This window comes from Diospyros lotus, chromosome 4, assembly GCF_014633365.1.
Source record: "Diospyros lotus cultivar Yz01 chromosome 4, ASM1463336v1, whole genome shotgun sequence".
NCBI lineage: Eukaryota > Viridiplantae > Streptophyta > Magnoliopsida > Ericales > Ebenaceae > Diospyros > Diospyros lotus.
In genome coordinates, this window is record NC_068341.1 from 23,659,151 (window position 1) to 23,685,885 (window position 26,735).

General features: G+C 36.7%; 1 protein-coding gene across 1 annotated transcript; it reads left to right on the forward strand.

Moving 5' to 3' along the window:
• Positions 1–781: 781 nt before the first annotated feature.
• On the forward strand, positions 782–26,735 carry LOC127800286 (UDP-sugar pyrophosphorylase). The gene is made up of 17 exons (XM_052334813.1): positions 782–1,151; positions 1,243–1,347; positions 1,761–1,877; positions 2,433–2,573; positions 2,852–2,951; positions 4,730–4,857; positions 4,947–5,018; positions 5,160–5,224; positions 5,947–6,007; positions 6,145–6,262; positions 13,011–13,135; positions 13,341–13,417; positions 21,612–21,717; positions 21,808–21,867; positions 24,433–24,513; positions 25,767–26,006; positions 26,089–26,735. The coding sequence occupies exons 1-17, from the start codon at positions 1,035–1,037 to the stop codon at positions 26,254–26,256; spliced, it is 1,881 nt and encodes a 626-aa protein (XP_052190773.1). The 5' UTR covers positions 782–1,034; the 3' UTR covers positions 26,257–26,735.

Here is a 26,735-nt window from a genome sequence, read left to right on the forward strand (position 1 = left end):
TTTTTTAGTTCCCTAAATAATTACACCTAAATTATCCATAACCAATTAATTATCCATTCTTGATGAAACACAGACTAATGCCTTATTTTTTGGTATTTTGATTCTACCAACAGAAGCCAACGGTGTCTACTTGGATTGACCATTTTCAAAATTAAACATGTTGACCAGCTTTTCGTAAAAATCCTAACATAGCTCATGTGTTATTTGAATTATATATCCACTACCCCCTTTGACTTCAATTGACTTTTACTACCAAATTCATTATTATTTCTGTACACAGTTTGCTTGACCAAGGGACTCGGCCTCTTGAGAGTGAACAACGTTTACTTCACCTGTTTCTCTCGCTCGACTAAACCAATCCAACCTCGTATATAAGCTCTTTAGTTTAGAGCAAATATATAATAATTTAAAATATAAATCGAGTAATTGGATGAATAATATATTAATATCAATTTGGTGGATTGCGAATTCGATTCTTCCTCCCATGCATTGTGCAAAGGTAAAAAATTTAACTTATAATTTATCTCTCTTAATAATTTAAAATATTGATATCACAAAAATAATAGTCTCGAAAGAAAAAAAAATAAAAAGAAGAGTGAAACAAAGAGACAAGAGACCATAGCCAAGGGATAAGTAATAACTCATTAAATTTTATTTTTTAAAAGATAAGGGTGGATAAAGGTGGTTATTTTTATTTTTAAAATTTAAAAAATGTTCAATAATTTATTCTCTTATATATATATATATCTATATGATTCCTATCATATATACTGCCAGATAAGCCCGCTTGTTGATGTTCTACGCAAACGCGAACAACCTGCTTGCACGAGCTCTTCTTGTTTTCCAGTGAACGAATCGAATCCCAATCTCCGATCTTCGCTTCGAATGAAAGAGGATTCCGCTTTAGGCCCTAAAGTTCAAACCAACCAAGAGAGCTAAAGAAGTTCTGCCACTCGATTGAAGCTGAAAAGACTCCATTCATCGAATTATTTCGTCTGCGAGGTTTGCATATCCTTACCATTCACTCAACCTCAATGGCTTCGACTGTGGGATCGACGGCGGAGGGTCTCTCGGCCCTCGACATCAGCGGCGACTGGGCTGCCTCTGCTCCGAATCTCTGGAAAAATCTCTCTCTTCTCTCTCCTGATCAGGTTCGCACCAATGCCGTTTCTGTATTGGGAAAAATAGGTTTATGTAATTGGAATGGTGTTTGATTGGGGTTTTGAGTGATTCTCCGTGCAGGTTCAGCTGGCGAAGATGTTGTTGCAGATGGGGCAGAGCCATCTGTTCGAGCGCTGGCCTGAGCCCGGCGTTGATGACGATGAGAAGCGGGCCTTTTTTCAACAGGTAATGTCGTTATTTCTGGGGTTTTCTTTGTTTATCAGGTTGAATTTGCTGTGATAGTTTGGGAAAAGACAAGTGGTTGGTTTTATTGTTGACTGAAATTGGAACAGGCTGGCTGTGGTCTGTGGATAAACTGTACTCAAGTTTGACTGCATAAATTATTTGCAAGGACACAACCTTAAATAATTACAGAGTACACATGTTGACCATAATTGACTATGCATTTACTAACCACAATTGACTATGCTTTTACTGCCGTCTGAGTTTTTGCTTGAGGTTTTCTTCTCAGCTATCTGAAGAATTTGAGTTGTGTTCCTTATTGTATTATTATATTCATGTCAAGAAAAATGTTTCAGTATTTTAATTAAAATATCGCCGATCTGGTGAACTTAATGACTCACTGCTATTTCTTTCAGGTGGCCCGACTTAATGCAAGCTATCCTGGGGGCTTGGCTTCCTACATCAGAACTGCTAGAGAACTCTTAGCAGATTCTAAATCTGGGAAGAATCCGTTTGATGGATTTACACCTTCTGTAAGCCAATATATCCATAGTCTTAGTAATTTTTGAACCTTGCACATAATCTTTCTTTTTTCTTTTTATATTTTATTAGGCTAATGTTAACTTTAGCATGAGGTCTTTGGTGCATTGGTCTTGTCATTTTGAATTTTTTCTCAAATTAAGCACTCCAGTCTGTACACATGCATGGGGAACGACTGTATTCTTATAGAATGTGTCTCTCTGAATTCCATTAACAAATGAACATGATTATAACGAAGGCAGTCTTTTCTTTTGCTGATGAATCCCCTGATGCAAAATTTTTTTACAGATGGCACGATAGTGCTTGCTCATATATTAATCTGTGAACAAATTCTTTAGATAGAAATAAAAACTTGATTCTTTTATTGTTACTTATACTTTTCCTAGCCTAATTTCTTATTTGTCCAACAGTGGATGCTTGCTTATTTTCTTTTTGGGGGTTGATATCAAATTTTATGCATACTTCCATGCATAATGTCCTCAATTTTCTAAAAAATGTATGCCTAACTGTGTATGGACTTAAGCACAACGGCGACTTTACTTTTTCAGGTCCCATCAGGAGAGTCTCTGACTTTTGGTGATGACAACTTTATTCATTTTGAGGAGATTGGTGTCAAGGAAATGCAAAATGCTGCATTTGTTCTTGTTGCTGGGGGACTTGGCGAACGTCTTGGATATAATGGAATTAAGGTAAATAAAGTCAGTACATTCTTGGGATTTGGTTCTTTGCTGGAAGACAATCAAGCTTGTTGCAAATTGCTACAATTCCTTTCATTAATTCCTGCTCTTAGATTGATTTAATATTTCTATATGTTATTATGTTTTTAAAGTATATTTCTGTCTGATATTATCTTTATGATTGATACACACATCCATTTGTCATATGGAGGAAGATGCATCCATGTACCTGATACAGAAAGAGACAGCTTCTTACTTGTAGATTTAATTCTTTTTGCTTACTCCTGCAGGTGGCTCTTCCTCGAGAGTCTTCCACTGGCACATGTTTCCTACAGCATTACATTGAATCGATTTTAGCATTGCAAGAAGCTAGCTGTAGACTTGTGGAAGGTTTGTTTTTAACTGATGGCCTATTACCATGTGGTATATATCCAAGTTGTCTGTTCTTGTGAGATCATATCTGATCATACGTGGTTTTTCATGGGTTCAATATCTTTTTGGGGCCCTATTTTTGTAATCAAAATCATTTCGTTGAAGCATTCCACAATGCGACAGTGGGTTGAATTTCTGTGGGCTATGAAAATAAAGTCTCTGTCTTAGTTCTTTACGTTTGAAAGAGCCATGGAGACATCTCCTTGATCTTTGAATATATATGCGTTTGAGCAGTCTGGAAACATCTCCACGAAGATACATATTGGGGCAGGCAATAAAAAATTAGGAAATGCTTTCCATAGACATGTATTAATATGATTGTGAAGAAATTTATGTCAATACCAGGTTGTTTGATCATTTGTGAGGACTGAGGATGCAAGTGAAAACATGATTTTTTTGGCTAAGAAGTGACATGATTTCAATCAGGCAACAGTTCAACTGAGACGAACAGAATATTGTAACCTGGTGAAATATATGGACCATAACAATGGACATTTATGGAACATATTTTGCGCGTCTGATTTGGTGTTAAGACAAGAATCATAAACAAGAGCTGGATTGAACATAATATTTTTGGAAGCTTTCTTTTGCTTTTCCTTCCCTTTCCAAATTTTATGTTTGATTATGTTAAAACCGAGACTATGATCTCTCAAGAATCACTCAAGAATCTCACTGAATTCAAACCAACATTGAATACTGAAAATAGAAATGTAAAACAGAATGTAAGAAGGAGAAATCAAACCAGATTGCAGCACACACAAATTACCCTGGTTCATGCCATTTACATGGCACTACATCCAGCAATCCAAGAAGCAAACAATCCACTAGAAACAAGTCTGAAACCAGTACAAGAATTCCCCTTTATCCCTCTTCCTTTACTCTCGGATACAATACTCAACCGAAGCTAACAAGAACTTGAAACACACAGCTCTCTCTCACGCCTCTCACTGTACCCGAACCCAAGGAATAAAAGATATGAAAAATGATTGATCTATAAACCGGCCTCCACACCCTTCTATATATAGACTAAGGGAGGCGGAAATATCTAAGGGAGATAACTAACTTTACAAAAGTCAAAACTACCCTTACTAAAGCAATTAGATACACTTAATTCCTATTAACTAACTGCTGCCGCATCATCTTTAATTCTTTCCTTGTTTCTTCAATAAATCCAGCTTTTACTTTAGGCAAAACAGTAACAGATTACATTGGAGAATACTATCGAGCAACCTAGCAGATGCAGAAATTTTACATTTTCCAGAGAGTTTCTTAATACCGTCTGTGAAAGCCATTAAACCACCTGAGTCTTGGTATTATACTTTTTTTGGCTCACACTATTGGTAAGAAAGTGAAGGCAGTTGCGGGTTTTCTTTGCTGGTACAAACTGAGGAATATTCCAGATGCTTTTCTGGGAGTTGAGTAAAAAAGCATTTTGAGGTTCCCTAGGTGTGCTGCACTATTTTTCTTTTTATCGGATCTTAGTGCCTCATGTGGTTGTTGGCCAATGAGATTATATACATATATTATTGCAGAAAGTACTCGCGTCGAACAATGCTGTATTTTGTGGTAGATGGGGCATGCTACCATTAGGGGAGGTTATTGTATTTTGCTGTTTATCCTATTGGAGGGCGATTTTTACAGTCCCTCTTTGTGATTGTCACTGAAGGCAGTGTGTAGGTTAAAAACCAAAGGGCTCTGTGTCTTTTTCAACCAACACTGTTGCTTTGTGTTTGTAGGGGCATGTCAAAGACAGATTCCTTTTGTTATAATGACATCTGATGACACTCATGCACGTACTCTTAAGCTTTTGGAATCAAATGCTTACTTTGGAATGAGTCCTTCACAAGTTACACTTCTAAAGCAGGTATACCGCTGAACATGAGTAAAATTTGCTTGACAAAGTTTACAATTGTTGTCTAATGAACCATAAGGCATGTTGCCTTTAAATTTCAGGAAAAAGTTGCTTGTGTAGATGATAATGATGCGAGACTTGCTGTGGACCCACATAATAAATACAGAATTCAGGTTATCTTATATATCCATCTAATTTGTGTAATTTTTTTGCCAGATATTGAATTTGAATAATCATGCACACTTCTCAGCAATATCATGTGTTCTTGATACTCTTCATGATGATTTTTCTCCTATCACTTCTCTGTTCTGTAGACAAAACCTCATGGTCATGGTGATGTTCATTCACTGCTTTATTCCAGTGGCCTTTTGAAGACATGGTAAGCTACTTTGTCCATACTTCTGAATTTTGATCTTCTTCTACATACCTTTTTTTTTATTTTTACATGAATTCTGCTATCATAACTAGCCACTCAAGATTTAAAAGCTCTATTGTTGTGCAATCCTCTTTACATGAGGATGATCTCCCATGCATGGCTATGAAGTTTTTTAGCTAGAAAACAAAGTTCCTCATTGTTATGTTTTGTTTGGAACTACGATTTGTGACAAGAAAGGAAAATAAAGGTTTTCTATATACATTTAAAATTGCTGAAACAAAGCTCCTTACTTTCAATTTTTCTTTCTATTAAAAAATCCTACTTCCAAACACACACCTTAGAAATATACAGTTATGATATAGACAAATGGGTTGTCCCTCTCTCTCTCTCAGTGTGTGTGTGTTTTAGAACTATGATTTGTGACAAGAAAGGAAAATAAATGTTTTCTATATAAATTTTGAAATTACTGAAACAAAGTTCCTTACTTTCAATTTTTCTTTCCATTGAAAAATCCTACTTCCAAACACATACCTGAGGAATATACAGTTATGATATAGACAAATGGCTTGAGTCTCTCTCCTTGTTTGTGTTTGAATTCTAAAGCTTAGAGACTAAAATTTATTTATTGGACATTAGTCATTAAGGTCATAGTTGTCGAGTTCCATAATTTCAACTTTTTTTCGTTTGTGCATTTCATCATTTTCACTGTATCCATGATTTATCAGGAGGGATGCTGGCTTGAGATGGGTTCTGTTTTTCCAAGATACAAATGGACTTCTCTTCAAGGTTCATTTTGTTATTGTTATTATTTTTATTTCTTATCATTATATATATATATATATGTATTTGCTTTATTCCGTCCATTCCCTTGGTTTCCCTGTGAAGTGAATGCATTTATCTCCTTTTCTTTTCCACTTGTTTAGGCAATTCCAGCATCACTTGGTGTGAGTGCTTCCAAACAATACCATGTTAATTCTCTTGCTGTGCCTCGCAAAGCTAAGGAAGCTATTGGAGGAATTGCCAAGCTTACTCACAGTGATGGTAATATCATCCATAATAATCCTTCTCTTTTGTGCACTGCTGCTGTTAAGTTTCTATGAGCAATGAGGTCTATATTTAAGAGGGATATTTTTACTAATATGCTAGTACGCCAATTCTTTTGCACCTGGAACACGAGCTACTAAAATAACTATAGAAAATTTGTAATTATTCAGTTTTGAAAATTCTATTTTAGTGTACAATTTGTTATAATTTTATCCTTAGGACATTTCTTTTCCCACTGCCTTGTTTAGCAGTTTCTAAAACATAACCGACTCCTATGGAGTGGTTATATTTGTACCATACATATGACTTTGTCAATTTCAAATGTATGGATGTTGGTTTTATGTCAAAAACTACTTGGTATCAGAGCAATCCTAACACCGATTTGTTCATTCCAAATTTGCATTTGATAACTTCGATTTGTTCTTCTCAATTCTGTACCTGATTCCCTTTCTATTCCACCAAACATTTGGGTCCTGTTTCTCTTGTGTTTTCATCTGCAGTGGCATCCACTATTGAAGTTTCTTCTTCCTCTCAAATTCCCTCAGTTTCTAGCCCAACAAGAGGATCCAATTCGTTTGCTCTTCTTATTATTGGACATAAATTGAATGGCCACAATTATCTGCAATGGACTTATTCTGAGGAAAGGATGATTATCTCACTAGTGTTGGCCTTAAATTGAAGACTGATGGTCTAATGTACAAGGTGTGGAAAACAGAGAACAATATGGTCATGTCATGGCTTATCAACTCCATGACAAATAAGGTTGGTGAAAATTTTATTCTCTACGAGATGGCACAAGAAATCTGGACAACTGCCAAGGAGACATACTTCGACATGGAAGATGCAGCAGAAGCCTTCAAAATTGAAGGAATTCTCCATGATTTCTCTTAAGGGGATCTCATCGTCACCCAATATTTTAGTCGACTGATAAGATATTGGTAACAACTTGATATGTATGAGACAACAACATGGGAATGTCAAACCGATATTGGAAAGTACAAGAAGATTGTTGAGAAGAGGCAAATTTATAAATTCTATTGGGTCTCAACAAGAATTTAGATGAAGTCGGGGGGTAGATATTGGCCATCAAACCTCTACCAAATTTGCGTGAAGTTGCCTTAGAAGTGCGATGTGAAGAAAGTAGAAAAAAAGGTGATGATGGGCACTACAAATCAACCACTAACTACTGAAGTTTCTGCCATGCTTTCTCGGGGAATGGATGCTCACCGCACCAAGAAAGTAGACCCTGGTGCGATCATTACAAAAAGGCAGGACACACCCGAGATACTTGCTGGAATATCCATGGAAAACCCACTTATTGGAAACCAAGAACTAAGAAAGAAAGTCCTGGACATCACACCACAATAGAGGAGAATTCTATTGTAGTTCCAAATGGTCAATTCTGCAAAGAATAACTGGAAATTCTTCAATAGTTAATTTCATAAGCTCAACAAACATCAATCACTCCAACCACTGCCCATTCAACAACAACTACAATAGTCCGAAAAGGTAATTTTCTAACTGCACTTAAGGCTAAAAAGGTGGACAACAATGGTATTTGGATAGTTGATTTTGGAGCTTTTGATCATATGATTGGTAATATACTCTAATCCAAGATTTCCAACCTTCTGTTTTAAAAATTACACTATGCGTATTGCTGATGGTTTCGTATCAAGAGTGTCTGGTACAAGTTATGTTATCCTTTCCAAGAACTTTACACTTGAATCAGTTTTATTGGTTCGAAAGTTGGATTGTAATCTACTATCTATTAGTCATCTTGCTCGGGAAAAGAATTGTGTTACTAAATTTTTCCCAAATCATTGTGCTTTTTAGGATTTGAATTCAAATAGATGATTGGTAGTGTTGAGTTGCATTTGGGACTCTATATGTTCAAAGTGACCGAGTCCTCTAGAAGACAGACTCAGAAGACAATTGATGGGAAATGTTCATTTTCAACTCTTAGGTCTAGTAATGATAGTGAAATAATGTTATGGCACTATCATTTGGGTCATCCTAGTCTTTTGTATCTCATAGAACTCTTTCCATCCTTATTTAATAAAAATTCAGTTGATGGTACATGTGAAGTCTGTCAATTATCTAAGCATGTTCGTAATTCTTATCCACATCAAACCTACCAGGAATCTCATCATTTTTCATTAATTCGATATGATGTTTGGGGACCTTCTAAAATTAAAAGTGTAATCGGGGTAAGATGGTTTGTTATGTTCATAGCTGACCACTCTCGTGTCTCATAGGTATTTCTCATGAAAGAAAAATCCGAGGTAGGCTAACTATTCAAAAACTTCCACATTATGGTTCAAACTCAATGCTAAAGATTATTTTAATTCTATTCTTGGGGCATATCTAGTTCAAGAAGGTACAGTCCATCAAAGTTCTTATCCTAGTATCCCTTAACAAAATGGAATTACTGAAAGGAAAAATAGACATTTGTTAGATGTTTACTCGAGCTCTTATGATTTCCTCTCATGTGCTTAAAATTTTTTTGGGGGATGCTGTTCTTATTACTACATATCTTATTAATCGAATGCCTTCTCGAGTTCTCAAATTTTAGACTCTATGTCAAGTCTTTCTCAAGGCATATCCTACTAGTTGTCTCATCTCACCTATACCTTTTAAAGTGACTGGTTGTAATTCTTTTGTCCATATTCCTCATCAAAATCGAGATAAATTTGATTTTAGAGCCATTAAATGTATCTTCCTCGGTTATACTCCAAATCAGAAGGGATATAAGTGTTATTCCCCTCTCATAAAGAAATTCCATCATTTTATGGATGTTAAGTTCTGAGAAAAAGAGTCTTATTATTCCAAAACCAACATTCAGGGGAAGAGTGAGAATTTAGAAGAATTTTGGTTTTGGGATTTTGAATCATCTCCCACTACTGTCCTTCCTTCTACTCCTAGTTCAAAGTCTTATGTCATTGAAAATCGGTCAAATTTACAACCTACTCCTAGTCCAAAGTCTCATGTTACTGAAAATCCGTCAAATTTATAGCATTTGAGTGTTTCATTATAGCAGTTACAGCCTTTGAGTACTCCTTCAAGTGTTAACAACAAAGAGTTAATTGTCTATTCTAGAAGGAAGAAAGATCAAGGACATGTAGAAGAACAAGTGCAACTCACTACTAACCATGAAGCTGAACCAAATTCAATTCCAAAAGAGACACAAAAAGGTAACACTATTTCTAATTCTAAAGAGGTGAATTTAGATGATCTTGATTTACCAATTGTCCAAAGAAAAGGTGTAAGGTCCTGCACAAAGTATCCCCATCTGCAATTTCCTATCTTACAAGAGGTTGTCCCTAGAATATCGTGTTTTTATTACTAAACTCACAGATATTCAAGTTCCTAATAATATACAAGAAGCTTTCTAGATACCTGAATGGAAGCAAGCTATAAATGAAGAAATTAGAGCACTTGAAAAGAATGAAACTTGGGATGTAGTCAATTTGCCTCTTGGAAAGAATCCAGTTGGATGCAAATGGATTTTTACCATTAAGCACAAAGAAGATGGAAGTGTTGAAAGGTTCAAAGCCCGATTAGTTGCTAAAGGTTTCACGTAGGCTTATGGTATTGACTATCAAGAGACGTTTGCTCATGTTGCTAAATTAAATACAATTTGAGTACTTTTATCTCTTACAGTGAATCATGATTGGAAATTACATCAATTAGATATTAAGAATGTTTTTCTCAATGGAGATTTAGAAGAGGAGGTGTACATGGAGATACCTGTAGGTTTTGAGAATCAAACAAATTCAAAGAAAGTCTGTAAGTTGAAGAAATCTCTTTATGGTTTCAAACAGTCTCCTAGAGTTTGGTTTGATAGATTTACTAAAGTAGTAAAGAAGTTTGGTTCTTCACAATGTCAGTCTGATCATACTTTGTTTATAAACAGTTCTCCTAGGGGAAGAATATGTATTATTATTGTGTATGTGGATGATATAATCCTAACAGTAGATCATGACGAGGAGATTAGCAAACTCAAGAGGTTTCTTGCAAATGAATTTGAAGTCGGAGACTTGGGAAATCATAAATATTTTCTTGGGATGGAATTTGCAAGATCCAAGACAGGTATTGTAGTTTCTCAACATAAGTATGTTCTTGACCTACTTAAGGAAACTAGAATACTTGAATGCAAACCTTCAGATACTCCAATGGAGATTGTAACTAAAGATAGAGGAGAGAAAAAATGCTCTTGTTGATAAAGGAAGATACTAGAGACTAGTTGCTAGACTTATCTATCTATCACATACAAGGCATGATATATGTTTTCCAGTAAGTGTAGCCAGTCATTTATGAACAAGTCCACTAAAGAGCATATGAACTGATTGTGTCACATTTTGAGATACTTAAAGAAAACTCTTGGAGGAGGTCTGTACTTTAAGAAGAGAAAGAAGATGTGTAATACCCTAAGAGCCCAGAGAATGGTAGTATATATCGAGGATAAGTAAGGAAGGAAACAATACCAGCTGGATACCTTTTAGTTTGAATGTAGACAAAGAACTCCCGGTTTAAGCGTGCTTGAGATGGGAAAACTTAAGGATGGGTGACCCCCTGGGAAGTTCGTGTAGGCCCATTAGGGTAAGTTGTTCTAGTCATTCCTATCGCTCGATGCGGGATGTTACAAGAGTAATATTGAGGTATTCACTGATGTAGATTGGGCTGGTTCTATTACTGATCATAGATCAACTTCTGGATATTGTACTTATGCATGGGGAAACTTGGTAACTTGGCACAACAAGAAGCAAATAGTTGTGGCTCGAAGTAGTGCAAAAGTTGAATTTCAAGCAATGGCTTATGGAATATACGAAAGAATGTGGTTAAAGCAATCGTTTCTTGAACTTAAAATTGTATCAGGTAATCAAAACTAACATATTGTGTGATAATCAAGCTGCTATAAACATAGCTAAAAATCTAGTTCATCATGATTGAACTAAACATGTGGAGATAGATAGACACTTTATAAAACAAAAAGTTGAAGATGGAACTATCAATATTTCCTACATATCTATTGCTCTTTATATTGTAGACATTTTAACCAAGGCTCTGCCGAAGATCAAGTTTGAGAATATAAGATTCAAGTTGGGTTTACTTAACATTTACTACCCAGCTTGAGAGGGAGTGTAGAAAATGTGTAATTATTTAGTTTTGAATATTCTATTTTAGTGTACAATTTGTTATAATTTTATTCCTAGGATATTTCTTTTCCCACGGCCTTGTTCGGCAGTTTTCTGAGACACAACCAAGTCCTATTGAGCGGTTACATCTGTACCATACATATGATTTTGTCAATTTTGAATGTATGGATGTTGATTTTCTGTCAAAAACTACAATAACTATGAAGTTTTCTAGTGAAAAGGAAAGCAGTGGAAAATAATTCCTGAAAGAGTTAAATTTGCCATCTTTTTCTCTCCATATTAGTAACTTGCAAACTTCCTTTAAGAATTTATGGTAACTGAAAATCCCAGAGGAGGTGAAGGAGGTTAATGTAGGTTGATGATCATAGTGTAGAATCTGTCTGTCTATTTGGATCTCCTTAAATGTTTTAAAGGCAAGCCATTTGCCATAACTAGTATGCATTCTTTTTGGAAACGTTCTTATGGTTATTAAAATGTTTTTGTTGATTTAAAATGTATTTTTTATACTTCATGTTCGGTTTCCTTTCACCACGGTTTTGATTTAAGAGCTATGGGTCTAAACTTGTGCAGCCTGCCTCTCCAATTGATTCATTGTAGTGCTTCCAGAGAATGTTTGTTATTACCATTGTTGGAAAGCTTGATGTAAACTTTGGGGCCTTTTTTTTTTTCTCTTGTAGTATCACAAGCTTTAGGATCTGGGTAACTTACATGGTATGAAAGCTCTAGTTTGGGTTGTCTTGGATTGAAGTGTTGCCATATGTGTTTGTTTCCTGTTTTTGGTGTGCATTCTTGTTCTGTGTCTTGCTGTACCTTTGTTTAGTCTATTCATATGTTTTCATGTGAGGCTGAGTGTAGGAAAGCTTGATATACATTGTTTGGTCCCTTTTCTAACAAGTTATTTGGAATTAGTGGTAAGGCAACAGTCATTATTGAACACATGACAACATTTTTTCTACTTCTGTACAAAGAATGAAAACAAAGAAAAGGTATTGTGCCTCATGGGGAATTTATAATCCAGCCTTTTCTTACAATAACTATCTTCTTATAAAACAAAAAAGTTGGATCAAATATCCCCATGAGGCAACCTGATCAAGAGAGAGAATTCATTTTCTTAAGGTTTGTAGATGCCTTTTCTCTCAATATTTGTAGTACAAGATTTAGATTTTATACATGCATGAGGTTCTCTTTCAAGCACTTCTTATGTCTTGCACAACTTAGATTTTTAGGGTCTGTATGGTGAAATGGAATTTACTCTGAAGGCCTGTGTTATTGGTCTGACATTGTGTTTGCATCAGCTTCCATATGAATACCGATTTGGCAATTTTTTTTAATCTTTCCATTTACTTTATCTCATGCATGTGCATGCATGCTTACATAAGAACAACTCTTTTAGATTGTTTATGCCGTTGGTTATTTTATTTAGTTATTTATTGATTTTTTCTATTTCTTGAACCCAGAACTGTCTGATAAAAAAACAAAAGATCCAGAACTGTAATCATGGATTGCCATATTCACTTCTATGCATCATGTTTAAACAAGTTTATAATCAATACTAAACTTACTAATTAGTAAAAAATACTTGGCTTCAGGTAGGACAATGGTGATTAATGTGGAATACAATCAGCTAGATCCTTTGCTCAGATCAACTGGACACCCTGATGGTGATGTCAACTGTGAGACAGGCTATTCTCCTTTTCCTGGAAACATAAACCAAGTATGTTTCTACATGCATTAAAGTGCTACTGTAAATACTTTCCGAAAGCATGTGGGTCTTTATGACTCTTGTATTTTAATGACCTCAAATATATTATGCATGTGGATGCATTTGTAGATTAATAGATGATTTCTAATGATTCTTGTCAGCCCATTACTATAGTCTATGCTTGGCCTTGACATTTACAGTCACACTTGCCTTGCAGTTGATTCTTGAACTTGGGCCCTACATTGAGGAGCTTCAGAAAACTGGCGGTGCTATAAAGGAGTTTGTGAACCCCAAGTAATTTCTTTTATATTTTTTTGCTACCCTTCATTTAAATCTATCTGAATTTTTTGTTGCCATGATATTAACCAAATTCTTATTGAATTTAACTATTTAAGTTCCTTTCTTTTTATTGCCTCTATTTTGGCTCTGCAACTTTATCTTCTGTATTCTTTACCTGCCTAGAAGAGAAACAGTAACAATGTTTCTGATGCGGGATTAAAATGTGTTCCCTTTTTAGTTATGTTAAGGTAGCTCATAAGTCCATAACTTGTTGACTTACTGCAATAGAGACATCATAACTTATTTGGTCAATAACAGATATAATACACTATTTAAGGCCTATCTGTTAGGTGACAAGCTTTAGTGCTAGAGATTAACCTTTTCAGCATTCAATCCCTGAGAGTTGAAACTCCTGAAAACATTGTGTTGTGCTTCTTTATTGCTGCTGAGAGGTTGACCATGTACTTGTCCATCGCGTGGTGGCCATATATCTTTGGTCTCTTATTCTTAACCTTTCTCACACTATTTGAGTGTTTGCAATAAAGCAGCTTGTTCTAGCTTGGAGGGGTACTTCAATGGGTTTGTAGGAAGGAAAAAGCTTCACTTTTACTGCTTCATGTTCTTTGATGGACTCTACAGAATGCTCCAATTGAAAAGCAAGTTCTTGTCAATTTTGTGTAGTTGGTTCTTGATTGTGTATTCCCTATTGTTGCAAATTTTTATTCATATTTATATTTTTGGAGTAGTAGTGTCGTATAGGTTTCTGGTTCTGTTTTAGTTCTGAGCCTCTTTCAGTCCTTTTGTGCAAATGGATGCCATGCCCTTTGTGCCTTGTTTATAATGTAACTTGTAAAATAGAAAGACATTCTTTATCAATGCTCAAAACTTTGAAAGCGACTTTCCCCTCAATTTTCATTTTCTGTGAGTCTAGATGTAAATTTGCTAGAGGATATGCTAGTCATTTTGCACTTCTTGATGGAAAATACCTTGATGCCGTATGGGAGGCAGGATCAGCAAATACAAGTGCAAAAATTGGCCAAAAACAGTGTAAGATCAATTTTGGAATGGAGATCTTAAAATTAGGGTTTAAGAAATCCTCAAAGTTGAAATAGAATAAAACAGCTGCCTACAAAGTCTCTTAAAAGACTATTTATACTAGGGTACAGCTATAATAGATCCTAATCCTTAATCCTTGATCACAAAGGAATCCATCTAAATTTAGGAATCTATCTATTTTAAAAGTCACATGCTAGTCACATGACTACTTATTAAAGCTAATAAATAATGAAGTATTTAAAACCTAATAACTTAAATAATAAGCAGAATTAAACAAATAAAAATAAAATACAAATACTAATCACAAAAAAAAAAAAAAAAAACTGCTCCTGCATAAATCTCCCTGGCTTGAAAGGAACTCAGTTCTGAGGAGAAAATTTGGATCATAAATGCTAGGATCAATTTTCTGCAATTCTTCTTCAGATATCCGAGTGCTTTATGTTGGAGGTTTGTCAAAACACTTTACAAGAAATCAATGATAAATATTGCCTCATCAAGAACGAGCCTCTTTCTTGTCAAGCACTTCTTCAATAACTTCTCTTCTTCGGCAATTGATTAACCCATTCGGCCATTCCTTTTATGGTAGCTTTGTCATTCTCTCCGTTAAATCCATGGAAATCATACAAGTTAGCAACATTAAAAATAGGATTGATTTGAGGATCATCTGGAAGCTCTACCGTATAAGCTTTGGAGCTAATCTTTTTCAAAATCCTGCGTGGTCCGATTTTTCTAGACAAGAGCTTATAGTAAGTTCCTTTAGGAAGCTAAGATGCAGAACAACCAAAAGAGTAGTGAAGAATTAGAAGGAATTAGGGAAAGAAGCAGCGTAAGAAAGAAGTAAGCTGCGTGAGCGCTCAAGAGATGGGGGGGGGGGGGAGGAAAACAATACAACTTGTACTCAATAATCAAATGTGTGAATCTTCTAAACACATAGTGTTCCTATCTAATCCTAACTATTACATGATTATGAATCTTATCCAAATTGTATCATAACTATAATCTTCTCAGGAAAAAAATAAAACCTCGTAAGAGATAGCAAGATAAAACTGAACCAACTATAACTCAAACATCTAAAAAGATAAACTAAAATAAGATGAATATATCATCTAATATACTATTGATGGATTCTAGGCACAATGATTAGCAAGCTAGTATCCAATTAGCCAACTGTACCTAGTGAGATTGAGACTTGGTGATACATACTCTGTTTTATTTAGCGTGTCATGATATGTTAATGTTGAATAAGATAAGTAAAGGGTATTAGTGTAATTAACTCTAAATACTTGTATGTATATATATACTCTTGTATTGTACACTTAGAGAAATAGATAGATTATTTTATTCACATAACATGGTATTAGAGCCACAGACCTTAGCCCAACCCTAGACCCAACCGCAGCTGCAGCTGACCGATGTCGCTGCTGTCGCCAATCGCACTGCTGCTTCTCAGATCGCGTGGCTAGATCTCGCGCACCCAGATCGCGCTGCCCAGATCTGTTGTCGCCTAGATTGCATGGTCGTTGCCTAGATCCGTCGTTGCCCAGCTCGCGCCCAGATCCGCCGCACACGGCCCAGATCGTGCGGCCTCTTCTTCTTCCAGCCAGCCGCCCCTAGCTCTCGCGGTGGTTTCTCTAATCTTTAGTCGTTGTCGCCTCGCCGATCCAAATCCGACCATCCTCTTCCCGGCCGACCCAAGATCTGACCGATGGTCTTCAGATTAGGTTGCTCCTGCTTAGATCCAGCCACTGTTGTTCCAGATTTGTTTTTCCTTCTCTTCAATTGTGCGACTTGACTTGCTCCAAATTTGTTGTTCTTTTCGCATCATGTCTTCATCTCCAGCACAATCTTCACCCACAAGCTGCTCCACCATGTCCACACCTATAACCATTCCCCATTTTTCGGGCACATCAGTTATTACCATGGAGAAGTTGAGTGGACAGAATTATTCCGCTTGGTCATCTGCAGTTGAAATTTGGTTTCTTGGACATGGTTTTGAGGATCATTTATCAAAGACTATTTCAACTGTTCTTGAGGGAGATCAACCTCTTTGGCGGAAAGTGGATGCACAATTATTGAGTTTACTGTGGCAGACTATTGAGCCGACCTTGATGCCGATATTTCGACCTCTTCGGGAGTGTAGTGCCCTATGGATTCGGGCTCGTGAGCTGTATATGAGTGACATCACTTGTATTTATGATGTGATTGGTGCTTTGTTCAATTTACGATAGGCTGATTTGGATATGACCACGTATTTGGGTAAGCTCCAAGCTTCTATTATCGATTTTAACGAGTTGATGCCATTTGATACATATATGAAGAAGCAACAACAACAGTGTGATCACATGTTTATTGTCATCTGTCTTTATGGAATTCGACTGGAGCTCGAATTTGTTAAGACACATATTCTTGGCAGTGCTTCTCTCCCACCTTTGACAAAGGTATTTGTCGGGCTATTTAGAGCCTCTTCTGTTATTGTTGATCGTGGCGTGTTCGTACCTGGAGATCACTCCGCCCTTGTTACTACCTCGATTGATCGTGGTCGTCGTCGTGGTTATCGGGGCGGTGGTCGTCCTCGGCCCTAGTGCTCCTATTGTAATCGTCTTGGTCACACTAGAGAGACTTGTTATCGTCTACATGGTTGTCCACCTCAGATAGCCAGTACTGCTACCATGGTTGTTGGTATTTTAGAGGGTCAAGCATCTATCACACCTAGTGATTCCTCACCAGTGACTATCTCCGAGGGGGAGTATGCTCTGTTCCTTCAGTTCCAGGCAGCACAACAAGCTACTTCACCTGTCACTTCCCTTGTTGACACTGGTAACCCTACTGCCTGCTTTACTAAGTCTTCATCTTCTCTTGGCCTATGGATCTTCAACTCTGGTGCCACTAATCACATGCCTGGTAATCGTTCTCTCTTATCTCATTTTCAAACTTTGCAGTCTCTACGTCCTGTTACATTGGCTGATGGCTCTCAAGCCTTAGTCACGGGTATTGACATAACATCACCGCTTCCTTCTTTACCCTTGTCATCTATTTTCCACTTACCACAATGTTCCTTCAATTTGCTCTTTGTCAGTCAACTCACTCGTAATCTTAATTGCTCTATAACTTTTTTGTCTGATTCTGTTCTTGTGCAGGATCGGAGGACCAGACGGACGATTGGTAAAGGGGCTTGAGTCTCATGGCCTCTACTATGCTATCTATCTTCCCTTGCTTCCTCAGTGGCATGCACAACGACTACTTCCCCACTATAGGTCCATTGTTAGCTGGGGCACCCATCTTTTCCCAATCTCAAGAAGATGGTTCCCAATCTCTCTCGTATTTCTTCCTTAGAGTGTGAGTGTTGTCAACTTGGGAAACATAGTCATAGTTCTTTCCCAAGTACAGTCAATAAATGTGTTAGTTCTCCTTTTTTAGTAGTCCATTAAGATGTATGGGGTCCCAGTCGTGTCAGTTCAAAAGACGATTTTTGGTATTTTGTAACATTTATTGATGATTTCTCTTGCGTTATATGGCTATATTTAATGAAAATGTGTTCATAATTATTTTCAATATTCACTATATTTTGTGCTGAAATTAAAACTCAATTTAATTTGCCTATCCGTGTTCTTTGTAGTGATAATGCTCTTGAATATTTGTCTCTCCCATTTAAATCTTATATGGCATCCAATGGGATTCTTCACCAAACTTCGTGTTCTGGAACCCCACAACAAAATGGGGTGGTTGAATGCAAGAATCGTCATTTAATTGAGACAGCCCGCACGCTCCTTCTTCATATGCATGTTCCGATTCAATATTGGGGCGATGCTGTCTTAATTGCATGTTACTTAATTAACCGAATGCCATCTTCTGTCCTTAATGACCAGATTCCTCATTCTGTTCTTTTTCCTCGGGTTGACTTATATTCTCTTCCCCCTCGTATCTTTGGGAGTACTTGCTTTGTTCACCATCTTGCCCCAGGTCGCGATAAGCTATCCGCTCGTTCCATCAAATGTGTCTTTCTGGGTTATTCTCGCCTTCAAAAGGGGTATCGTTGCTACTCTCCTTTATTAACTCGATATTTTGTTTCAGTGGATGTTACCTTCTTTGAGTCATCTCCTTATTTTCCCTCTTCGTCTGAGGTCTCTGAGTCCGCGTCTGCTGGCTTACCTTTGCCTGCTCCTTTTCTTGACCTTTCATCATCTCCATCTCCACCGCCCTTTACCTCTCATTTTGATCACCCTGATCTTTAGGTCTATCAAGGGCGTCCACAACCTGTGGCCCAACCATCACCGTCTGTCGTCTCTAGTCCGAGGGAGCCATCTCCTGACTCATCCTCTATACCGATTAGTTCTTCCTCCTCTAGTTTGTTGCCTCCAGCTTCTGATCTTGACTTACCTATTGCTCTTCGTAAAGGTACTCATCATTGCATCACTTTCCATCCCATTTCACATTTTGTTAGCTATGATTCTTTATCCCCTGGATATTCTGTTTTTGTTTCGTCTTTATCTTCTGTTTCTCTTCCTAAATCTGTTCCCGAAGCTCTTTCCCTTCCAGGGTGGTAGGCTGCTATGGTTGAAGAAATGTCTGCCTTATATTCCACCGAGACTTAGGACTTGGTATCTTTTCCCAAGGGTAAGTCTACTGTTGGTTGTTGTTGGGTTTACGCTGTTAAAGTTGGCCCTGACGGCCGAATTGATCGTCTTAAGGCTCGGCTTGTTGCCAAAGGCTACACTCAGATTTTTGGTCTTGATTATGGTGATACTGTTGAATGAATCACGAGCATGATTTGGAGAGGAAGATTGCAAGCAGCCTTTCCAATAATATATTGGATTCTCTCCAAAGATTTGGAATGTAATCATAGTTTTAAAATAGTTTCCTAAATCTGTAAAGTTGTATATATGGTTTCCTGATTGGGCAGGATCACCTATTGTGTATTTGTGGATGAAAACTTAGTCTCTTGGAAAAGTAAGAAGCAAACTGTTATTGCCAGATCCAGTGCAAAAGCTGAATCTAAGGCAACGATCGTAACAACATGTGAGCTAGTGTGGTTGAAACAATTAATTGATGAGTTAAGAGTTACACAAGTTAAGTCTATGCAATTGGTTTGTGACAACCAAGCTGTAATGCATATTGCTTCTAATCCTGTGTTTCACGAGAGAACCAAGCATATTGAAATTGATTGCCATTTTGTTAGAGAAAATGTGCTCTCTGGGGATATAGTTACAACATATGTGGGTCAATTAGCCGATTTACTCACCAAGTCACTTAGAGGTTCTTGTGTGAATTATATTTGTACCAAACTGGGCATGCTCAATATATATGCTCCAGCTTGAGGGGAAGTGTTGAATAAGATAAGTAAGGGGTATTAGTGTAATTAACTCTAAATATTTGTATGTATATAAATACTCTTGTATTGTACACTTAGAGAAATACATAGATTATTTTATTCACATAACAGTTAACATTGCAGAATTAATGTTTGTCAGGTTTTCTGAAAAACATCTAGGTAACAGAATGAAAAATTGGGTTCCGTGTTGACTAGGTCAGTTGTTAGGATCTCTGCAAAAAGGCCATGGCTGTTATCACATGAATTATGGTGGGAGTGTAGTCCTATTGAAAAATATTAGCATATACTTTTTCTGAAAAAAAAAAAACTGGTAGCTCTTAATCTTGAACCTAACTCTGTGTTTTATTTTCACTTCTTATTATTTGTTTATGATTTAATTTGGATTCCTAGAAGGATAAACAATTCAATTCTAGCTTACCTGACTGTTGGAGTAATATTATGTTGGAGGACTTTATTTTCATATATAAAATGCTTGTATTAACTGCTATAGGGTGTTTTTTCTCTATTCTTGTGAACGTATTGTTGGTACACTCTTCTTTATTCTTTTATTACATTTACTTTAAGGATTTTCAGAACATTGAGTTTGAGTCTTGCATACCAAGATGTCTCTTGGGTGATCTCCTAACAACCTACGGAGCCTTCCCCAAACAAAAGGCAATGAATTTGAGGCTCATTAATTTAACTATCCACAAAAATACTAAGACAACTAGGGATGTGACTTTTTAAATTTATAGATTATCTCTATGTAAGTTTATAATGCATGTATATATGTTCAGCTGAACATTCTCTCTCGGCTCTTACATGTTTGTGCTTTAGGCTTCAATGCTTCTGCCCAGTGGTTTCATAAACGTAGAGGGCCAGCCTTGGCGAAGTGTGTATTTTGGTTTAAACATTATGGGTTTTTAACAGGAAAATGAGTCATGTGCACAGATTAGAGTTGTACAGGGTTGATCCTCTTGTAGATTTTAAGCAATAGGACCCTTGTGCATTGGTCTGATGACTCGAAAACCATTATCAAATCTTGATATACTTGAAATGGCTTTAGTGCAATTTTGCCACTCTCTTTTAAAGTGGTGCTGGAGATTATGATGGAGAGTGGTAAGCACGGTATCAGGAAGGCAAGTGGTCTTGGGAGCAGGTCATATTGCTAGCAGTACAAAATTGGAAAACAATGTTTAAGATAGTGAATGAAAGGGAATTAAATCTTTCTTTAGCATTATTATGTGCTTCCAGTACAAGATATGAAGAAGGAAAAAACAAAAAAAAAAAAGTTACTGTGGAAGTGAATACCAGCCGGTCTAAATATGTTTTCAATTTGGAAAATTGTCTACATCAAATGTTATAACTGCAAGGACAATAAATGCCTTTTCACTGTTTTGGGATCTTGCTTGAAGTTCTGGGGAGAGCTGTAACTGTTTGGGAGTATTACCACCCACATTGTCCTTTCATTTACCATGATTTGGATTGTCTTTTGATTCCTTTGAAGTGCTTGACATCACAAGAACCCATTTTTCTTCTTCCAGTGCATGCATTAGCTCTTGGTCTATTATGGTATAGAACTTGAAGTTGTGCTGAATGATACTGTTTCTGTTTTTTAACAAATTATTATGCCTATGGCTCCAAGCACCGGTTATGGGCAAATCAAGATATATGAAATATTCAGCCACTCATTGTTTTTTATGATGCTTTTGCCTTATATTTATAATATATATATATATATATATATATTAGTGATGCCAAATCATCTTTCATTGTAATTGGTCAAAGGAGAATGGTAGATTTTTTCCTTTTTCATAATTCTACTTTGTGTCCCTTTTCTCACAGATACAAAGATGCTACCAAAACATCATTTAAGTCCTCTACTCGACTGGAGTGTATGATGCAAGACTATCCTCAAACATTGCCCCCAACAGCTAGGGTTGGATTTACGGTGGGCAAAGATGCCTATTGCATTTCAAATTTGACTCTTCCTAACATATTTGTTAACCAGTTTTATTGATTTAATGACGTTAATTTTTAGGTAATGGATATTTGGCTTGCTTATGCACCTGTGAAAAACAACCCTGAGGATGCTGCCAAGGTACTTAGTTGTCCATTAATTTATTAGTGTGTTGCTAAGTTGTTTATTTATTTATTGGTAAGTACAAGTATAATTGTAATAGAAATACAATTGAATAATTATGATTATCTAACTGTAATACACATATGTGTTATTATTTTTAATGGGAAAATGATTTATGATAAATTGCTTAAGTGGCTCCAGATACTGTGCCTTGGTGTCTTTGTGCCCTCAGGGAGTTGGGGGTAGATAATGTCTATGGTTCTTCACCATATGCCATGGGAGAAGTATTGGCCCAAATGTAAAGGTTCCACTACGTACTAAGGTTGTGCAAATTTGAGGATTAGGTTAGATTCATACAGTTTATTTCAAAGACTGGTGTACAATTCTTTTTTCTTATCGTTTTTAACAAATTGGTACAGTTTTTATTTTTTTTTTCCTAATTGCAATTAATTCAAATAAAATTTCAGCAAGCAAGATAGATCCAAAAGGACCAAAACCATCCAAACTATGCTCAAAGATGTAGGAAAACAGAGGTTCCCTTTCATGCTACTACAGCCTCTTAACGCATTCAGCCTTCAAATCTCTTAACACTTTGGCAGAAAATGTAAGTATCAGGGATTAAACATCTTCCAATTTTAGTACTCAGTGTTCAATTTGCCAATTCGTGTACTGCTACATTCTCTTTCCTAGCCACACTAACCCAATTCCTGTCTCCCTTTCCCTTTATGAACTCCATCAGATCCTGCAAGATGGCTTGAACTGTCCAGTGTAAATCTTCTTGACTATTCCAGCAAGCTTCAACAGTTTCAAGAGAGTCACTTTTTAGGATTATTTTCCCCCACTTCTACTTCGAAGCCCATTCTCTGGCTGCTGTAGCACTAAAAACTTCTGCTGCCAGAGGAGATCCTATTTTTCGAAAACATGTCTTTGCCATGAGAACTTGACCTTTCTGGGTTTCTAATTCCCCCTCCCATTTCACGTCTGCAAAAGACAGCATCAAAGTTTAAGTAGTTCCTTCAGGTTTTGACAAATACATTTGGGACAAAGTTAAGTTCCTGTTTCTTGTAGTTTCCTTACCCGTTTTTTCTTCCTTGTACTCTTCATAGTCTTAATTACTAGTTTAAGTTTGAGTTTGATTAGCTTTTGCACCACCCAACTATTTATAAGGTGTCCTGGTCGTGGAACCAGGAGCCCTTCCCTGAGGTTCTGACAAATAAAAAGATAATGGGATTTAGCCATTTTGGTTTGTTTGCACTACTCCAACTACGGCTGTCATTTTGTAGTTCACTTTCCAAATCTCCACTTTAATATGACAAGTACATATATTAGCTTACCACATTCTTTTTTGGAACAAAGAGGCTATTCCAGATGCATAATTAAATGTGTGCTAATTTACCAAGTCTTGCTTTTCAAAAGATGAGAACTTATCAGCCGGTACCAAAACCAGTGAAAGGCTGAGGGTTGCATTAGGCAGTGTCATTCAACATAAAAATTCATTGGATCTAACAACATGAAGCCGGCCCCACAGTGGGATTAAGGCTTGATATGCTATTGTTGTTTGCTTACGAAAAGATGAAAGTAACCACACCAGTGGCTTGTCTCAATCAAGAATTCCTGTGTGTTTTTATGGGTTGGAAGTCTAGTTGTTAATGAGATTTAGTTGAAAAGTAAAGCTTAAGTTTTGCTAGATGATTTTCCAGATAGAATCCATGTAGCTGACTCCACCTGGTGGGATTAAGGCTTGTTCGTGTTATTTTTGTAGTTAAGTTTGAAGTTTGCCTGTTTCAAACCAGATAACAAGGTTCCCCCAACCTACCCCACTCAATTTCTCAAAATCACCTTATTTCTGTGGAAATATTCTAGGTTCATACCTGCTGATGACGGTTTGGCTTATTATCTTAACAATATTACTTATTGTCTGCCCTGTTGAGGCCTATTTGAACCTGGCTTTCAGTACACAGTCTTCTCTCTTTTGTGTTCAACATATATCTGGATTGAATTGGTATAGTTGTTTAAAGTGTGGAGAAATAGTGTAGAGAATGTTCACAGATAGTAAAGTTAGATTTAGAATGGACAGATTCCACTGTATATTTTCTGAAGAAAGAACAGTAGTGACATCAATGTTGGCCATACCCAAAAGTTAAATAGATTTAGAATGGATGGGCTAAATCATATTAGCTTTTCAAGGCAAATTGAAGCTTCTGAATTTTTTTTTTTTTTTTTTTTGAATTCCATTTCTTTTTTTATTCCTTGAAGGTATCACAAGTAGGGAGAATTTCTTTTTCAGTAAATCTATTGTCTACAGAAATTTGAAATTTGAAATCAGAATATGAGAACTTCATAATCTGGCACAGATTCACAAGGCAAGAAAATATTTCTTGGCTTAAGTCTCCAAAATTCAACAAGTATTAAACATAGCAATTTTCTGCTGTGCCTATTTTTTCAATTTCTGTTATTTTTAACTGTTCTTGACCTTTGGCCTTAGGGGCTTTCTGACTGTAAGCATTTCTGTTCCATTCTTTAGTCCTGCAGTTTGATGTTTCTCTGCTGATATTCATTTGCTATAATATGTTTTAACTGAAGGTACCAAAGGGAAATCCATATCACAGTGCTACTTCAGGCGAAATGGCCATATATCGGGCAAATAGCCTCATGCTCAAAAAGGTACTTTACTCATGTATTTGTAGTTGTTATCAAATATTGCCTTAATTGATGAAGATCCTAAGTTACAGTGTGTTCACTGTAGTCCATCTTCTTTTCTTCAAGAATCTGGGGCACCAGAGGAAAGTTACAGCCCTACTTATTTCCTTTTTCAAGGTTCTCTAATTTTAGTTTTTTTTCTTTCATTTTTGAGGTTTCGAAAACAGTAACAATGAACATTTCGAGAACACCATTCTTAAGGCCTGTTTGGTTGGGCTTTCATTTTCAAAATTTTAAACACCAAAACCAGAAAATTATTTACTTATTTTCACTTTCAAAAAGACTTTTGAGTATAAGAAAAGAATGAATTCCTTCAGGAAAAAATGGAAACACCTAAATTATATTTCCTGAATTTTCATTTCATCTTCTTTTAGCTCCCATAAGGCGGCAAACCCTGGTTTTAGCTCCTAGGAAAAATTTTCATTTCATCTTCTTCTAGCCATTTCACCAGAAATCTTCTATATTGACTTCTCCCCCTTGACTTCACTGCCTTGACATCTACCGCATCTTGAGTAACATCTTGCTGCACTCTGCCTAAGCACTTCAGTTAATCTGCAATTGTAGTCGCTTGACATCAAATTTCTCAAAAGCACAGTCAGAAACATTAAAGGTTGGGCTGATTTGTAAATCGATGGTAGCTCTATCAGGTAGGCGTAAGAGCTGACTTTCATAACCACCTTACATGACCTGACTACTTGTAACTTGAGTTTGTGAGAAATAATACACCTAGGAAACCTTTCTTGCCTTGTGTGCGCAGGTACAAGATCCCCCTCTTGAAATTCCTTCACTGGAACAAGTTTGTTAGATATACATGTTAATATGTCCAACATTCCGCTCCCGCATTGCGGTTTACCCTTAGTAGACTATTGGGTTTCTTGGATTCAGAGCCAAAGTGCAGTTATTTTTTTTCTGCTTCTAGAATTTTCTCGACAAGACTACACTCTTGAATTACCAAAGTAGCACTCTTGCTTTCTTTACTTTCTTATCCCCTCTCTTTTGGGTGCACCAAAGGGTTATTCAGAATAATGTAAGCCACACTGTTGGGATACACAGTTGCTTTATGATTGGCAAAAGTGTAATTTACTCCTGAACTTTAATGCGTAGGTGTGATTTTCATGTGCAGTTGTTTCTATTTGCATGTAACTGTTTGAAGTATGGATTGGTTCTGCTTCAGGAAAGTCTAAAATATGCCTTTGCTACTTTGGTGTCTGTTACAGGCTGGAGTTAAGGTATCCGATCCAGTCCTTCAGGTGTTCAACGGACAAGAGGTGGAAGTGTGGCCCCGTGTCACCTGGAAGCCACAATGGGCACTTACTTACGCAGATGTTAAAAGCAAAGCGAGCGAGAGCTGTTACATTTCCCAGAGATCCACCTTGATCATTAATGGCCGTAACATCTTTCTTGAGGATCTCTCCCTTGATGGGGCTTTTGTTATAAACTCGGCTGATGACGCAGAGGTATGCCATGACAAAGAATAAATACAAACCAAAGAGTAGTCAAATGAAAAGTGTTATAGACGGTGCTTTTGTTGTTAAACAGGTGAAAATCGGAGGTTCAGTGCAAAATAAAGGCTGGCTCCTCGAGAACGTTGATTACAAAGACACTTCAGTGCCCGAGGAAGTGAGGATCAGGGGTTTCAGAATAAACAAGGTTGAGCAATTGGAAAAAACATACAACGAGGCTGGGAAGTTCTCCTGGAAGCCTTGAAGGCGAATATACCCAAGAGATAATGCATTGCCCAGTCTTCTTTCTCGACTCGAAAAGTATTGGTTGATGCTAATAAATATTTTCCTCTAATAACTCAAATAAAATTTACCACCCTCTTCGTAATTGTAATTTTTCATTAGGCGTGGGTTATGTGCGATACGAGGTGAGGTTTTTGTAAGTTATAGGTTGGAAGAGAGATTGGTTTTGTGCTTTGTGACAATTGGTCGATTCTTGATTGGGATCCCCATTTGACTAAGTCTTATCTCATGAGCTTGTGGTGCATTCGATTTCGGTTCTGGAAACTGTTTTGTTATCATCACTGGTGGGAAGAGCTGTTGGAAAACGCCCTTTTCCAGTTTTAAGTTCTAAACAATTTCTCTGCATTTTGGGCACCTTTTTGATACACGAAGAGAAATTGCATGAAACCTATGCGAGTTGACTTGGCTTGGTAATAAAAGGGCATAACGTTTTCCTTTGCA

Bases quoted from the DNA above. Each gene is read 5' to 3' on its own strand.
- LOC127800286 (XM_052334813.1), top strand. From the start codon at position 1,035: ATGGCTTCGACTGTGGGATCGACGGCGGAGGGTCTCTCGGCCCTCGAC. The intron at 1,348-1,760 runs GTAATGTCGTTA...TATTTCTTTCAG, and splicing joins AGCGGGCCTTTTTTCAACAG to GTGGCCCGACTTAATGCAAG. The intron at 21,718-21,807 runs GTGGGCAAAGAT...GTTAATTTTTAG, and splicing joins CAGCTAGGGTTGGATTTACG to GTAATGGATATTTGGCTTGC.